The sequence below is a fragment of the Orbicella faveolata genome, unplaced genomic scaffold (genome assembly GCF_042242905.1).
Source record: "Orbicella faveolata isolate gen_17 unplaced genomic scaffold, um_ofav_v1 contig_27, whole genome shotgun sequence".
NCBI classification, from domain to species: Eukaryota; Metazoa; Cnidaria; class Anthozoa; order Scleractinia; family Merulinidae; genus Orbicella; species Orbicella faveolata.
Genome location: NW_028301555.1, coordinates 9,362,257 through 9,378,926, shown reverse-complemented (window position 1 = coordinate 9,378,926; position 16,670 = coordinate 9,362,257). Strand labels below are relative to the sequence as shown.

The 16,670-nt window shown below is 38.2% G+C and overlaps 2 protein-coding genes across 2 annotated transcripts in view; both read right to left on the bottom strand.

Moving 5' to 3' along the window:
• LOC110067323 (uncharacterized) overlaps positions 1-16,670 on the bottom strand; it is a 156,022-nt gene that overhangs the window by 42,539 nt on the left and 96,813 nt on the right. The window lies entirely within an intron of this gene.
• On the bottom strand, positions 6,090-15,374 carry LOC110047991 (dual specificity protein phosphatase 10-like). The gene is made up of 3 exons (XM_020753747.2): positions 14,627-15,374; positions 8,747-9,100; positions 6,090-8,339 (listed from the first exon to the last, which is right to left on the bottom strand). Exons 1-3 carry the CDS (start codon positions 15,078-15,080, stop codon positions 8,116-8,118), a joined length of 1,032 nt encoding a protein of 343 aa, XP_020609406.2. The 5' UTR covers positions 15,081-15,374; the 3' UTR covers positions 6,090-8,115.

Below are 16,670 nucleotides of genomic sequence, written 5' to 3'. Positions count from 1 at the left end.
CTCCATTTGTAAATTACGTTTAATTTAATATTTCTATCCAATTACTCTAAAGACATTGACAACCGCAAATACAAAAATTACACCCTTTTGTCTCGCATAGATGATGAATAAAAGGGGTGCTAAAGCTTGCAGGGGCGTCGAAAGATAAAACATCTACTGGCGTGGCTTAATAAAATTCGGCTGAAACATTGATTGCCAAATAGAACAATCGAAATTCACAGTAATTAACTGTTTTGTTTATTTTGCTTGTTTTTAAAGAAAAGACATAGCACCGATAGAAATCAGTTTTGTTAATTGGATCCATTTTAGCACCAAAGAATTAAAAACAAAATTTAAAATGTTCTCAACAGAGTTAGATATGATTTCCGCGGTTCATTTATATCGTGTGTTCTCGCATGAATATGGTGAAAATAAACAGATTTTTAAATGGATTACAATACGGAATTGATCTCGGTTATCGCCTCGCTTGACAATGGCAATTTATTTTGAAACTGAGTATTAGACAGTATGAAGATATAAATCTTTTCACAAAGCTACAAAAAATATTCAATATCTGAGCGAAAGGTGCGTCATAGACGAATTTTTCCCCTTTAAGCTAAGGCAGCGCCAACACTTCGCCGGAGAAATTTGAAAACGCAGCTTTATTTCTATACGGTTAGGCCTACCGTCCACACTAACGGAGCTTTTCGAAAACGCTCTTCAAACCGGAGAAATTTGTAAACACCAGCTTATCGTTTTCGTGTAGACGGAAAAATTTTGAAAATGGAGCTTTTCGAAACCGATGGCGTCACGGTGATCATGTGATTTCTCTGACCGAGTTTTCCTCAAACACAAATTCAAAATGACCGGTGATTGTTGCGTTATTAAATTCCTTCCGCGTAGTGTGTTCGGAAAACATTTGATGCATTTTCAGAGTGAAACCTCCCTTTTCAAATTCCTGTGGCGAAGTGTTTAAGAGGCCTAAGTTAATTTACACAGCAAAAACGTCATTATTTTGAAAACGTTTTTAGATGTTTCCTGAAAACAGTGAGGCAGAAAGAGCCATGTTATGGCTGAGTTAATGCTAAAGAAAGAGTTTTTATACTGTGTTTAACATTTCGCATTGAGAACTCACTGACAGCAAGTTATTTTGACAACTCCGATTTGAAATATAAACCAACAAACACAGACGGTGCTCGGTCAATAAAGCATTATCATATGAAGACAGTAATAGAGGAAAGTGATGACGTATAGTAATGTTCAAGAACAACAAAGTTCTCGCTTAGTCTAGACAGAACTGTTTGTTTCGACTTAAAGGAGATAACCTTAGCAACCATTTCTTGTAAGAACTTTTAATTAATAACTGGGTTTTGCCGCAAACACGTTTTACTGTTCGTGTTGTTGAAAAACAACCTCACTATCATTGGCATCGTCACCGGGTATGTGAAAAAAAACCATGACAAATACAGCCAAAATGTTTGCGGGGTATTTTGTAATGTTGCGAAGAAAACCTATTCTGCTTTAACCTCCCCTTTTGAATCTACTTATTTTACGTTACTGCATGCTGATCGCTATAAATTGCCTTATGCTTCGACTAGGTATAAAGGTATCAGTTTTCTTACAAGAATCCCAGACAAACTCCAATATGATTTCTGCAATTTTTCATAGCAGCCCAAACCACACGACGTATGTTTCTAAGATCCTGAAGACTTTTCCGTATCGAAATTGTCATGGCTGTTTTCAGCTGTTCCTTATCTTGACAGTCTTTACTGTGACATCCTGTTTTCTCCTATTTGTTTTCTTTTTAACTTTCTTATTCAGTTGATAATCCACCTTAATCTTTCTCAGCTGTAACAATTCTTGTTTATTTTCTGTCTATTATTTCTCAATAGATTTTTTTCTGTCTCAGAACATTGCTATGAATTGTACTTTCATAAGTCAGGAAAATGAAATATATGGCTTATTTTAAATCTGCTTTCCATTGATCTAATCACTCGCTATACTGATGAAGTTTTGGATCGAGTTTACACGTTCAACTTGCCGTATGCGTAAAAAAAAGTCCTTGGACCAATTTCAAGTCACTTGAAAGCGAATGCAGTTGAGCCAGGTATTTGCCGACTTTTGATTCAGTCTGGCTCTTATTTGCGAATTACTAGTTTCATAGACAGCTTTCAGATTTGCATAACAATATGGAAGGATATAGCAGAGAGGTAATTTCAGGTAAAAACCGCAAAATCTTATGATTTACCCGAATTTGACTCGCTTTTATGTTTATCTGTAATGCTATGAAACCACAACAAGCTTATCATCGCAAAGAGGTGATGGTTATCTCGTAAAGGAGCGAGTAAAATACAAATAACCATGTTTCCACGTTAACTGAATATGGGCTAATTTAAATCTCTGAAAATAACTCTTCGGATTATGACAGTTTTTTCTACAATTTTAACACTGGGAAAAGATTTTCCGACGAATAGAACAAAGCCGTTTGATTTTAAATCACTCTTGCTCTGGTCCTGTTCAAAAACATTAAATTTGCACGATTCTATTTTCGTAACACTAGCCTTACATTTTAAACTATTTTATTTCAAGACACTTCGAGTGATTTCTACCACGTACATCTCCTGACCTGGGAAGATTTGAAACTGAAACAGTGCAACTAAACGTTTCTCAGTATCCCACAACTCCCTGCGGTCAGTTTATTTTCATTTTATCTGTAAACATGACCCGCTGTTGTCATATTAAAACCGCTCAAAGTCAAGATAGGATTTGAGCCATGATCTTAAAAAATAAATAAAAAGTTCATACCAAGTATAAACTTTTAACCCTGAACAGAAAATATTTACTTTTCAACACGGTTCAGCTGTGGTAAAATTCGGCCGACGAATTCTGTTCAAATTCAGATACAAACGGTTTAGATTTCTCAGTTCCATTTGCTCTTTGTTGCGTCGAACTCAGCCGTAAGTATCTACAATTCCTTATGGTTTCGGTATCAATTTGTTCTTTCTTTGCCAAGTCCATTTGTAATTGAGTCTCAGTTTGTATTTCTCTCAAGCCTTTCTCGACGTTTTTGTACAAAGGTGGAAAATAATAAGGAGATCGCTCTAATTGCGTCCTCTCTTCGAAAACAAGCGTTGGAAGTTTTTCCTGTGATTCAACTTGGATTTTCGATTCCTCAGCAGGTTTTTCAAGGTTTTTGTCCGTGTTCCTGGCAGTTCGCCTCGGAGAAAGCTCCCTTCGCTCTTTTAAAACCAAATTACTTCGCAAGAAGTATTTCTTCTCCAAGGACAACCGTTGGCTCACGTCTTGTTTCTCGCGGCGAATTTGCTTCTCTAAACTCTCAAACCGCCTCTGTTCCGCAGTAAATGAACTGTTAAATTTCTTCTTCGTCGCGTTTTCAAGTGCTGGTAAAACAACGTCCATATCACTCCTTGAAAAACACATCTCTTCGCCTTGTAAATAGTTTCTATCCATATTTACAAATACTATTTTCGTAATTTCAAAATCTTTACCATTCGATGACAGCAACTGAATTAAAAAGTTTATCTAATCAACAGAACCAGACAGAGGTATTTCAAGGCAAAGATCGGACTTACACACATAAATTTGAACTCTTGCAGTGTAGTCCTCTATGCCTCTTATTTACAGCTCCCTTCCAGACTGTGTGGAGAGATAAATAATTTTACAAGTATTCGCAAAGTAGTCGTGTATTTTGCATATTAATAGCAGACCTTCTCATCCTCCAGGTGTCCCAGTGTTAAAAGCATTGAAACGCTCATTACAACCAGTTATTACTATCTCAAAAACAACTTCTCGCGTTGACTAAATTCAATTCTAAGATTTCGTGTTGGCGGTGTGGAGGATCTATTTGTTTGCCCTGAAGCTAATCTAGACAGAAAACGTAAGATAAACCTGACAGATAATCAGTAAAGTACACTTTTGAGATTTTTATCTTGTTTTTTTCCGTTGGCAATCAGCTGCTATCCTGTCATTGTTTTGCCCTTTACTATGAAAAATTACGTGACGTAACTAAGTGACTCATATCTTTATCCTGTTAACATGGAAAATAATTACCATTTTGTAGGAGTTAATTTTCGCGCAACATAAATTGAAACGAATCGATGGAAAGCTTTTCGCGCCATGAATTTGCGCCTTTTTAATTTTTTTTTTTTAAATTGCACTCGTTTTCAAGCTTGCCATGGCACAAATTAAGTGGTTGAAATCTTTTTACTGAATGATAGACATCCAAACAATTGGAAACCAATTAAAAATATTCACAGCACGCTCTCATAGAAAACAAGAGGTCAAGTGCCTTTTTTTAGTTTCTGAACCAAGTCAAATCTTAACAAATACCTAATTTTTCTGAATAAATTTACCAACATTTTACCTCGTTGATTTTGCCTTAAACTTAAAATATTGCATTAAATACCGGATGTATTCTAGTTAGCTTGATCTGGCACCACAACATGCATACGATAGTGATTTCAAAGAAAACAAAGTGACAACAAGATTCAAGTACATGTTGTTATTAAAAATTCAGTCCTCAATAATTAGATAAAATAACATTTGTCATATTAGTGACAGAAGCTGAGAGAGGCACAGCAAGAGTCATCAACAATTTTCAAAATGTTTAAATTTCTAACATAGTGCCGAGGCTTAAGGAGATAAAACAAAAGAAACAACAATGAATTCAGGAACAAGTAAATAATTTCGTTTGTTTTCGTCTCCAAAGCCACGGGGCGTAGGGGCTCGTACCCAGACCTCCTGGAGCCTGATGCGCTAGGATCCGCTTTATGATTCTGCCGCTCATACTCAGTTACGGTTTGATCAATTTTCTCTCTTATGACGCAGTTCTACTGACTTCGACGAGTAGATTGCAGATTCTTATACAGTATACGTATATTAACATCGTATTCCAACAAATTTAGCGGACCTTAGCGTCAAGGTTCTCACCTCGTAAATTAAGCTTGGTATTTTACCCAGAGGAGCAGAGCTCCTGCTCTGCTGTCATGGCTTGTTAACGGCTGCATTCTTTTATGTCATGATCGTTCCGCAGATATGTATCCTAGGCTACCTCTGAAGGTAAAAAAGTAATTTTCTCGGATATAAGCTTAGTTTTTCAATTCGATCACTATAGAGATACTGGATTAATCAAAGGCCGAAAGGAAAACTTAAGTTACCTTACCTTGGAGTGGAGCCGTCTACAGCACTGTATGAAATTTAAGGTTCTGAAAGCATACAGTTCCCGGTAGACATAGCTAAAAGACCTTGCCGCCAAGAATTCAAATCTCTCCCTGCCGCCATTTTGTATTTAATATGGTACGTCATGTAAGAAGAGTAAGTTGACGAATCTGTTCCAGGCCCAACTCGTTATTATTAAACGAGATGAAACCGAGGAAACCAACTTCTCTTTAACAATGTTATTATTACAACTCGTTACTTAAGAATCATTTTCTTTACGTTGAATCCTGTTCTTACAATTTTTGCAAAAAAGATTGCTGTTGTTGCAAACATTGAACAGGGTATAGAGTTCCAGCAGTTTTGAGGCCCAGTTAGGGGTTTACGGGAAACAGGATATTTAGGTGAAAAACTAACGGGGTACAGTATATTTAAGGAAAAAAAGAATGGAATATGGGATATTAAGAACAGATAAAACGGGATGTCGAGTAGGATGCTCGTCAATCTTTGCAATTTGAATTAACGGGATACGGGCTATGGGGTCTCGGTTTTTCAGAGATTGCGATAACACAGCTGAAGTTAACTTTTCTCTTTTTTGGGCGGTATATTCATACTTAACCTGCCATACTGCTGTCTCGTGTTTCAGCCAGTAAAAAGCGTTAAGTTAATTAAGAAAACTATATCATCTTTAAACACACACTGACCCACAATCCTCCTCTTAGCTCCAACGAACGGCTGAAGCTTGAAACGTTAGCCTTTCCAAATTACCTACGCTGGTCATGGTCAATTTCCCTGAGAGAGACAGGCTTGGTGCGAGAGTCCATTAGCGCGCAATTCCACGCTGCGCTTGAACGCCTGGACTGAGCACCTGGAAGAGGCTATGGGTGCCGGAATTTTACTTGCGACTGTCACAGACCATTATAGCCACACAAGTATGAAGTTCGCTATGTTTTATTGCAAAAATCAACACATTTCTTAGCAGTTACTGGCCTACAAATTAACCTGTTTATTACAAAATATCAACCTGACATTTTCTAACTATGGTATTGGTGTCGTCTAAGCACGCATTATTAAATTATCTAAGAACTTCATCATTATGTCTGCGTCAGAAAACTTAACACTTAAACAATGAGTGAATTTTAACACGATATACTTACGAAGGAGTACGACTCTTGCCGATCATCCACGGGAATTCCGACAGATCGTCAGGTAGACTCTCGGATGTTCGGCAATGTTCGGCGGTGCTCCGATTTCCACGAAGACAAACGTTTTCTGTTCCACGGACAGCCATTTAAATTACACTTCACTACAAATGTCGAGGCCATTTAAAATGTCGAGCTATTTTGCAATAAGCTATATTGACGTTTTTCAAGTAACGTTTAGTGTACGCAGAAGTCTTGCTTCCTTGAGTAAAAAGCGAGGAACAGTAACAACAACAGTACAAACGAACAATAAGAAAAAAACTGTGTGATTTGTTAATGGACAACGGTTGGAAGGCTCAAACTGAAACGCAACGTTACATCGAAGAGCTCTCCCAGTAACGCAACGCTACTTCCAAACCTACAGTTCCCTCTTTCCCGACCCCCTACCCCCACACAACTATATATATCTACACACTGGGATAAAAAGTACACCGTTAAACGAAAACTTGAAATTCATCTGTTAATTTCAATTGATACCTTGCAGGCTCCGAACTTTAGAAGTTGGCTTCAAGTTCTGCTCACTCCAATTTTGCTAACAGAGTTTAGGTTTGACAACTTAATGCTTCGTTCAGACTATTTTGACACACGTTTCACAAATTTACGAACCATTTCACCTTAAAGGTTTCTATCTCAACTTGTAGAAAACAAGTTAAAAATTGTTCAGTTTGTGGTCAGATGTCAACGAGGCCTTTCCTTGTCAAACTAGAAATAGATGTCTCTGAAGAAAGCTACTGCAACAGTTATACTCCCAAAAGTTCTAGACTAAGACTAAAACTGAACTAAACTGAACTGTTATGAAATCTCCACATTAGTTAGTATTTTTCCGTCTCATTTAGCAACTTGATTTATATTTATCCCTACCCCTTTATACAGTCTGATAGGGACGATTTACCATCGTACCGTTAGATATCTATATCTATATATATATATATATGCATTTTGTATAAGTTAATTTTCCATACAGCATTTGCATAGAATATCTGAAGTACACAGTACTTACTATTTAAGGAAAAGAGCGTGCAACAACACGCGCTTTGAGTTCTGGGATCGAGCGTGGAAGCTATGGCGGACAAAGCTAAGTTATTATAACGTTTCCAGTACTACTCCGACTACAGAAACCAAAAACAGAAACCAAGTGACAGGAAAGTTTCTCTTCCGCAGGTAGATAGTCTCCATACACTATTACGAAACTGTGACACCGAGGACTCGTTTCAGTGTAAAGCCGAGGAAGAGCTCCGAGGTCTGCCGGGAAGGCCCAAGTTCCCAATTTTTAAATCTTGCCAGTTACGTCATGCACTCTGTCATGAATCTTCGAGAGCGACTATCTGCAGGGTTTTACACGCGAAAAGCTGTAGCAACGTCACGAATTTTGAAGAAACCTTCAACAAGTGGAGACAATTACCAAAATTAACATATGCTACAAAACCTAACAAACTTATCACTCTTTTGTCAAAGTAGCGAGTGTGTGGAATCTCATCTCTCTCACGCCTCCAATACTGATTAGCTTTCGTCACGTTTACATTACTATTACATAACTACAGTTATAATGATTATTTGTACGCTATATACATTGAAAGACATACGAAGGTCATGTGGAATCTGTGGGTTTCCCCTTGTTTCCCCTTGTTTTCAGCCTTCTCTCGGTTGCCTCACGTTGAGAGCGCCTGGAAACTAACACGAGCGTGTCACGAGCGAATTCCACGCCCAAAACGCTTCAAAAAAATTTTCAGAAAAACAACTTGTCTTGTATCCCTGTGCTTCAGGAACTCTCGCCGTTTCTCTTGTTTTTCTCGTACTTCAGGAGTTGTCCCATGAAGTTTAAGTTGGGTGAGATGACCGGCCTTAGGTCCTTGACGAACTTGTACGCATCCCCCAGGCAAAGACCCTGTCGCTTCATAATGTACGCTACTGTCACGGTCGCTGAGCGTGACACACCTGCGTGACAGTGCACAAGAACACCGCTGCCCTGCTCCCGGGCTTCGTCTACGGAGGAAGAAAGTCGAACACGACTGTCAGATTTCAAGTTGTAAAAATGCTTCACTAACATGTCATGACACTTGCGTGACCAAGCCTCTTAAGCATGGCGTGATACCAACGTCAATCACAGGAGATTTATAAATTGACTCCAAACACAAATCTGTCAGGCTGTTTAATTTTCGGTCACGTTTCGGTTTCTGACAACTTACCCACTTTTACCACAGTTATGTGATTCCTGTGTATACTGACACAAGTCCATAGTGACTTGTTACTGTACTTCATCTGGTTCTTTGCCAGCTTTTCGGGAAGTGCGGGCCTGGTTTCCAGGTTCAATTAAGTAGACCTGGAGACTGAATTGCCAGGGCTCCTTCATTTTGGGAAAATAACTTTTTTTCTCGACAATCAAAACTTACCTATAAATTGAATTGCTTCGTCAAAATGTTGTCCAATGTCCTCTTGATTCGAGTCGTTGATTTTAATCTGCTTGTAATGCATGTCCGATCTCTGACTGAAAAAATTCGGGCATCGGGGCGTCAAGTTAAGGATGTACTTGATTGACAACCTGTCAATTAAAGCCTCGTCAGCGGCGCCGTCTTCGTTGCCAAGATACAAGAAAGGTAAGATAGCAGTGACAGGGGTTCCTTGAGGGCGCCCTGGATACGAATCACATGTGGTCGGTGATGGCGGGAAATCGTCCACGTGACAGATGTTAACCGGTGCATTTTCACACAAGTTTTGGTAATCTCTACAAAACTCTTTCAGTCCGCCTGTAACAACAAAACAAATAGCCAAGTTAGGAAAAGTGAAACCTAAACAACATATATTCCAATGTAGTGGTCAAATAAACAGCCCTTCTATTTATCACAACTTTAAAAAGTTTTCAAACAAAAGTAGCGAGGTATAATTTAATGAAGCGAGAAATAATTTCAGACAACACTTTCAAAACACTCTTAAAGCAATAATTACTTTCCAATGAGGTAAACTCTTCGTAAATCTTTTGTTCGTTTGAAAAACATTTACAGTGAGAAAGATTATTATAACGCTGTTTCGCCTCTGTAGGGTGTGAAAATATCACTTATTTTACAAACTTCGGAAACAATTGAAAACACGCGAAAAAAAAAACCTTTCACTTCAAAGCTCTCAGACATAGACAGCGGGTACCAACAAAACTACCGGAAGTTGATATTTAAAAACCGGAAGACAGCTTGAATGACTGTACTGCTCAAAAGAAAATCATTTAAATTAAAACACAGCAATGCAAAAAAACTGGCTATCCAAACCGAAATACCGTTCTAAGTTATAAAAACATTTCAGTCAAAGTCCCGCAACTTGGAGTTCCAACTTTCTTGTTCACGCCTTACAGGAAGTAGACTTCAACCAAACAAGAAAAGCGCTAAAGGTCGAGCAGCTTGAGGGTTTGCTTCGTCCAGTAAATAGCGCGTAACCCAGAATTACGCCGCTTAGAGACCTTTTCACGGCAAAAGCGATCGTGCTTTGGAAATTTTGCAGTGTAGAGAGGTCGACAACATGGAGCAAGGACGTCCATTGACTGTGACCATAACCACCTGTTAGCTAAACCAGTGCACTGTAGAATTAAGAGCAAGTGTGGAATTACCCGTTAGGCGAGAACGCCGCCTTTGCAGAAGCCTGCTTCGAGTTTCACAACAACGAGCGGTCATATTTCGCGTCTACTTTTGCAGATCTTGCAGCCAATTCGCCCAACGAAGGTTCAAATTACACAGGCTAAACATACGTAACGAAAAAGTCGCCATTAGGTCATTGAGAAAATGGAAAAGGCAGGTATTACTTAATTATGACTTAACAATTACAGACTCTGTTGCTTGCCTAATTATTTTCCGGGGTTACGCACTGGTGGCTCGCTGGCACAACACCTGCCATTGACGAGGTTTTTCACTCATTTGCACATAAAGAAAGACCGCGTTTTGCTAGCAGCAAAGTCCACTTTCTTGCTAGCACTCTGCAAAATCGCGGGTCAATGTCATGAAAGCAGCGAAGGTTCGCCTCGTATACAAAAGAAACCAATCGAAAACGAAGCCGAGAGCATTGACAGCGACTGACAGGGAAAACCCATCCAGGTGCTCGCCCAACCTTTTCATATACGCCAGTGTACAGCTGTGAAGCCTGCAGGGCTTGCTTGAGCCGAGCAGAATTTTAGCTGAAAGGCATTTTTATGCTCTAAACGCGAAATTTCACAGCAGACGAAATTCCGGCGATTTCAGCAAAAAGTGAAGTGGTTTTTAATCATCTTGACCTCATAGTCAACTCGACAGCAAGAACAAACACATTAGTTGACACAACAACGAAGCAATATTTTAGACCATTGAAACATTAGGGAGGTGCCGTTATTTAGAAGAACTGCCCTAATGTAAGGTTTGGATCACGATTTGCCGTACAGAACATCCCCCATATACCCAGGTTCTTGTATTCTCTTCTCTCGATCCCAAAGTGTAACTAAAACTATAACTACTAAATATTTTCTCCAAATTTACTAGAGCTTAGCAAAAATACATGATTCGATCGAGACAATAAAACTATAATCTTTTTTTTTTCTCAAAGTAGCAGAATTTTATTTTCTTTTTTGCATAACAATGTGGTAGATATGTAGCGACTTTGGTACAGGAGAAGTACAAGAAGTTTCCAAAACTCTTCAGCTTAGTTTCCCAGACTGTTGAACAAATATAAACATACCTGAACTCTAAAACAGCTTCGATTCAATCTCTACAATTACCTTTTTGCTTGCAGCACTAACGCACTTTTTTCGCTACTCCACATTAGACGAGCATACGATCGCTCAGACACGACTTCTTGATACTTGTCGTTGAAGCCAAATTACGATAATTGAAAAGTCTTGACATGTAACCTTTGTCTTAGCAGAAGACACAAATGATACGTGACTCCCAGTAGGAAGTAAGCAAAGCTGTGATCCTTAACTGCTACCACTAACTTTCCTAGTATGGGGCGGCTGACCTTGTCTCGACTGTCTGTTTTGGTCCAGAAAAAAACTTCCGAAAATTGACCGAAGAAAGAAGAAACGTTAGTTTTGCTTAAAAAGGATAAACAAACACTTCTCAATAAATTGTCCATATTAACCGAATTAAAAGGTCATACTTTACTCGACTATTCACTGACTCAAACGCAATTTATAAACAACTTGTGCGGAGTTTTAAACATGTCACGAAAAAGTTTTTAAAACTCTTGCTTTGAAAACAAATCGTGTTACTGATGGTGCCTCTTGAAAAAGAAATAAGAATAAATGCATGCTTATTTCCTAACACTGCATACATCTGTAGTTTATTAACAAAATTTGTTTGGAGTTAAACGGACCTCAAATTATACAAACTTGTAACACTACAAGAAAAATGTTGAAAACTTTTTTTAGGATAATTGCATCAACGCATTTAGCGAAAAATAAAACAAATAATAGCATTAGTTAGCAAATGTGATTACTTTAACTGTCTTTAAAAAAGTTTGGAAACCGACATTATTGTGACAAGTAAATATGCAAGGCAAACTGTAAGTTACATGGATCAATTTAGTAACTGAAGATAAATTTCCCACAAGAGGGAAAATAACCCTAGCAAACTAAATTACTGGTAATTATATCCAGAGAGGCTGCTCATTTTAGTTCAATAACTCACCATAAGTTTTCCTCAGAGGTAGATTCAAAGGGGCTAAGGATAAGATTCTACAAGGCATCGCAGCAAGCCCTTTAGGCCAGGTGTCCCAACTGTCTTGATCTACTTACTGAACCCAAGAACCACTGACTAATAACAACTGAACCAAATAAGTTCACTTTGTAAGAGAAACAAATATCAGAAAGGTGAAGTCAATGCTGTAATGTCCTTCCCTTCACTGGGCTGTATCGACTGGGTGTGACATGGGATTTACTGCCCACTTAAATTTCATCCAGGTCAGTGAAATCCAGAAATTAGATATTTCCCTGAGCAAAGGCTAAAACATTGCTTTCAAATATGATCTTCTACAAGCCTATTAGTATAATAAACATTATTGAATGTGTCACAGTAAAATAAGGAGGACGTCCTACTTCACAAGTACAGGTTCATGTCTGTAATTCGAACAAAACAGAACCAGCAAATTTCTGGGTCACTTACAAAAGAACAATTGATTAAACAAATTAACTGACCCTTCAACTAATTACATGAGCCTACCAAAATCCACTGAGACACCGGTTAATTATAAATGGAACACAAACTGACAAAACCTTTATTTGATTAAGTACCAATTATTTTTCCTTTTCTTTCTATGAAAACACATTTGGATGAAAAAGAACTGCATTTAACATTTTGTGAAATAAAAAAAAACCTTATGTAGACAACCTTTTGTTTTCAGAAGCTAAGTGACCTCTTTGGTCACCTAAGGCAAACAAATGTTTCCAGTTCATTGAGCATGTTGTTACCACATAAATATTTTCTGGGTGAGTCCCTTCATAACAAGGGGAAAAGAGGGCCTTTTCTAGTTTAATTTCAGGTTAGAATATTGCCTGCCTGACCAATATTCTGATGGGAAGAAAGGTCTAAGATCTGGTAAATTAAGGACCAACAGTTTGCAGAGTTAAAAATATTCCTAGTGTTCATTTCTGTCAAGTGAGATCAGCATCAAATTTCTCAGTACTTGTACTGGTATATAACTAAGTGCCAAGTCTCGAGAAGTTAGGAAATGATCAGTGCTAAGAAGGTTGTATATCTTGACACTTCAAAATGTCTCCCAACTAGGTTTGGAGACCAGAAAAGAGAGCTATGTTGTCTACAGATATAAGTCAGTTTTTTACATAATTTTAACAAAACAAAGCTGAATTAGTGATGAGTCGGCAAAAATTTACCAGGGTTATAAGGACATTTGTAACTGGATACTGCTCTGACATAAGCAAACACTGATCCAATTTATCTTTTTATCAAAGCTGTTTTCATAGGTTGCAGGACTCTGTCGACCAAAACAGAACTTCAGCAATATACGGCCATAATTGAGTATTGATCAACAGATCAAGAAATAGCGTATCAATATTTAATCCCCATTTAAAATGCCTAGTATAGTTTCACAGGATGGAACAAGTTTATGCAATCACTTCTATTTATATGTACTTGCACAGAAATAATTTGAAAACACTTGAATTCTTCCCAGGGAAAAAAGTCATGCACTCAACGATATTAAAATCACTGAACTACTTTGGTACATTTAGCATTTAAAGATAGAAAGAACAGAAACTGTCAAAAAAATTTTCACCAACAACTCCAAAAGTTAGGTCGACCATAATGTTTCTCTTATAATTTTCACAATAATGGCAACATTGCCCAGGAAGACATCTTTTAAACACCTTTAACTTCCAACACCATCATGTTTGTGATTTTTCTTTTCCATTGTACATTTTTACCTTAAATGAACTTAATAAAGCTGAAAAATAACTTACAACACATTTTTGCATTGTTGTCAGTGTTCATATAATTCCGTTCATATCTTTTATGCTATGTCATCTGTGTTTAGCTGTATGCTGTATCATTCATACCAGTAATTCATGGTAGATTGTTATCACATACTACATGAAGTATTGCACAACCTTTTACGAACCAGAGAAAATATGGTGGAGTACTTGAGAAAATTTAGTTTCATGAAAATCACTAACAATACTAGCAATTACAGGATATGGCTCCGGATTTTCTTCACACTTTAGTCAAAGATAGATCACTTGCTTGATAGTGCTGCCGTTACAGCTTTCTATTGAGAGAAGATACATGAAAAAAGGTTCCCCTAAGTACAAAGCACCAGAGTTTCGCTTTTCAAAAAGAAGTCGTTTCGTGTGTTCGTGAATATTCGTGCCAAGAAAAATCCCGACGTCAAACTATTTCCTGTTCATATAAACAAAGCCTGGCCACGAAAAGGAAAGCTCTAAATTGCTATGCTGTTTCGGTATTTGACCGCGCACAACAACCGCACTTTGCGTCACAAAATTCTTTCGTAAATAGAAGCGTAAGTAACGTGACAAAGGGTTACATGGATAGATACACACAGAAGTTACATACAGTGCCTTCTAAATTGAGGACGCTACAAACACCGCCAGTATTACTAATGTTACGAGAAATGCGCTTCTGAAACTACAACCACTAATCCAGACTATATCGGAAATATTGTCCGGCGAAACATTCGTTCAGCACTGAACCCTCTCTGTTGACATTAGCGCGCGCGGCACTCAAAAAGATTTCCAACGCTCGAGAAATATGTATTTACAGAAATAACTAAGCGTCATCAGCAGAACTTACCTTTTAGTACTGAAATATTTTTCCCTTCTTTTAAAAGAGTTTGTAAAACTAAGCAAATCGGTCGACAAGGGTTACAATCATCGGGGCCACTCGACAATTCATCGTATATCACAAAGGTCGTCCCCACTCCACCACTGATAAACTTTTCTTTTCCCTCTGCAGAAGAAATCAAGTCTTTTAGCTTTGCCTTTCCTTGAGATAGTCTTTTTCGTCCTATTCCAGTGCAGTTTACATGAATAGCTCCTCTAATATGAAGTCCGTTAAAAGCAACTAGCGATCTACAGTCAACAATGAGAAATTCGGCCGCATTTGATGAAGCCCCAACATTGTTCAGACTTTGGGCGAGTTCAGTTGAAGAAACACTCTTCCATTTACCACAACTCATATCTTTGGCTCGATTCACACATCCAACTTTCGACTCAGCTGGTCTGGGCACGAAACGAAGTGGAGGCATTAAGACGAAATTTTTAAATCTTTCAAGACAAGAAAACCAAACCAAACGCACGCTAGTTTGCAGCTGGCGTGGGTAATTTGGCTCAGTGCACTCTTTCTACACGTGTAGCCGTAATATCCCAACAAATCCTTCCTAGAAATACGAATTATGTTCCCTGTGTTTTGAATATCCCCAGCTTTCCGACAGCGCAAAGAACAGCACTTTTCGCTTTCGACAGAACCGCGGACTGTAGTAAACCTTTTGCATAGCTAGTTGAGAAACGAAGAGGCAAAAATAGATTGCTCAAAAAGAAACGGTGATGTCATTCGGAGCCAATGAGATAGCCCATCCGAATAGCAACAAGAAAGTGCTGACGATCGTTGCCGACACCTCCCAAATATGGAGTTATCACTATTACGTAACGAACGAAGATCACCGAACACCATGCGGAAACCAACGTTCGTGAGAGTCGTTCTATAAATAATCATTACCGGTGTGGGTAGTGGAGCGTTTCCGTAAGCCGAACGCTGGGATCACGTTTTCAGCTTTACTCCGTGCCAAGAGAAACGTTTAAAAAAATACGAAGATGTGATCTTCGTTGCAGATGCGACTGATCGTTGAAGTTCGAAGTAGTAATTGATTAAAATCTCTGCAAAAAGGTTTCAAAAAGAGCCTCGAAACTGACCACTCCTCAGGGAATAGATTGTGCTGGCATATTCTCGAATCGGCGTAGGATGACTGTACACAAAAGGAAGTTTCAACTTCCCTCTTTAAACTCCATTTTTACGATTGTCAAGTGGGTACACATCAGAATACAAAACTGTCCGGACATTTTCTAGATACGAAAGTATTTTTACCAAAGGAAAAGATATTCTTTCAAAAATGCAGTGAACCATATCGAGGTCACACGCGGAAGCAACCTTACAAGTTGTTTAGTTTTGTGTATAACACAGCCGCCCGTTAGGGCTGGTATCTAGGTGAGGTAGTGACTAAATTTGAACTACGCTGAAACGCAAAGTAAATATTTTCTGGAGACAAATCTGAGCCACAATATAGAAAACCGTACAAAATATCGAACATGTATATTCTTCTGTTAACCCCCACCCTTGCCCGGCGATCTTCGAAGCACAATTTTACCAATTTTTACTGGCCTGGGCCGTTTGTATATTCTTTGGAAAATGGCTTTTTGTTCTCCTTTTATCATATCAAATTAGAAACATTGGTAATTCAATATCGCAGTTATGCTCACCAAATAGCATTTCCAGTTATTGGTTTCTTAGCATAACAGCAGTAACAAATAAAACTACAAATGAAATCATCATTCTGTCAAATTTTAAACTAATGCCTCTTGGAGTACTGTGTTGTTCCCAAAAACAGAACAACAACAACAAAACACAAAACAAGACGAAGAAAAAAAGAAACCAACGCACGAAAAACCAATAAACCTAATTAATGTCAAGGCACAAGAGGCGTTTGCGAAAGTCCTAACATGTCAGCTGTGATCAGAATTTTTTTAAAACACAAAAGTGAAAATATAATCATGGCCATAAATAATATACTGTAGACCTTGTCATTAATGTTTGACCCCATCTTGGAGGCCTACAGTAATTT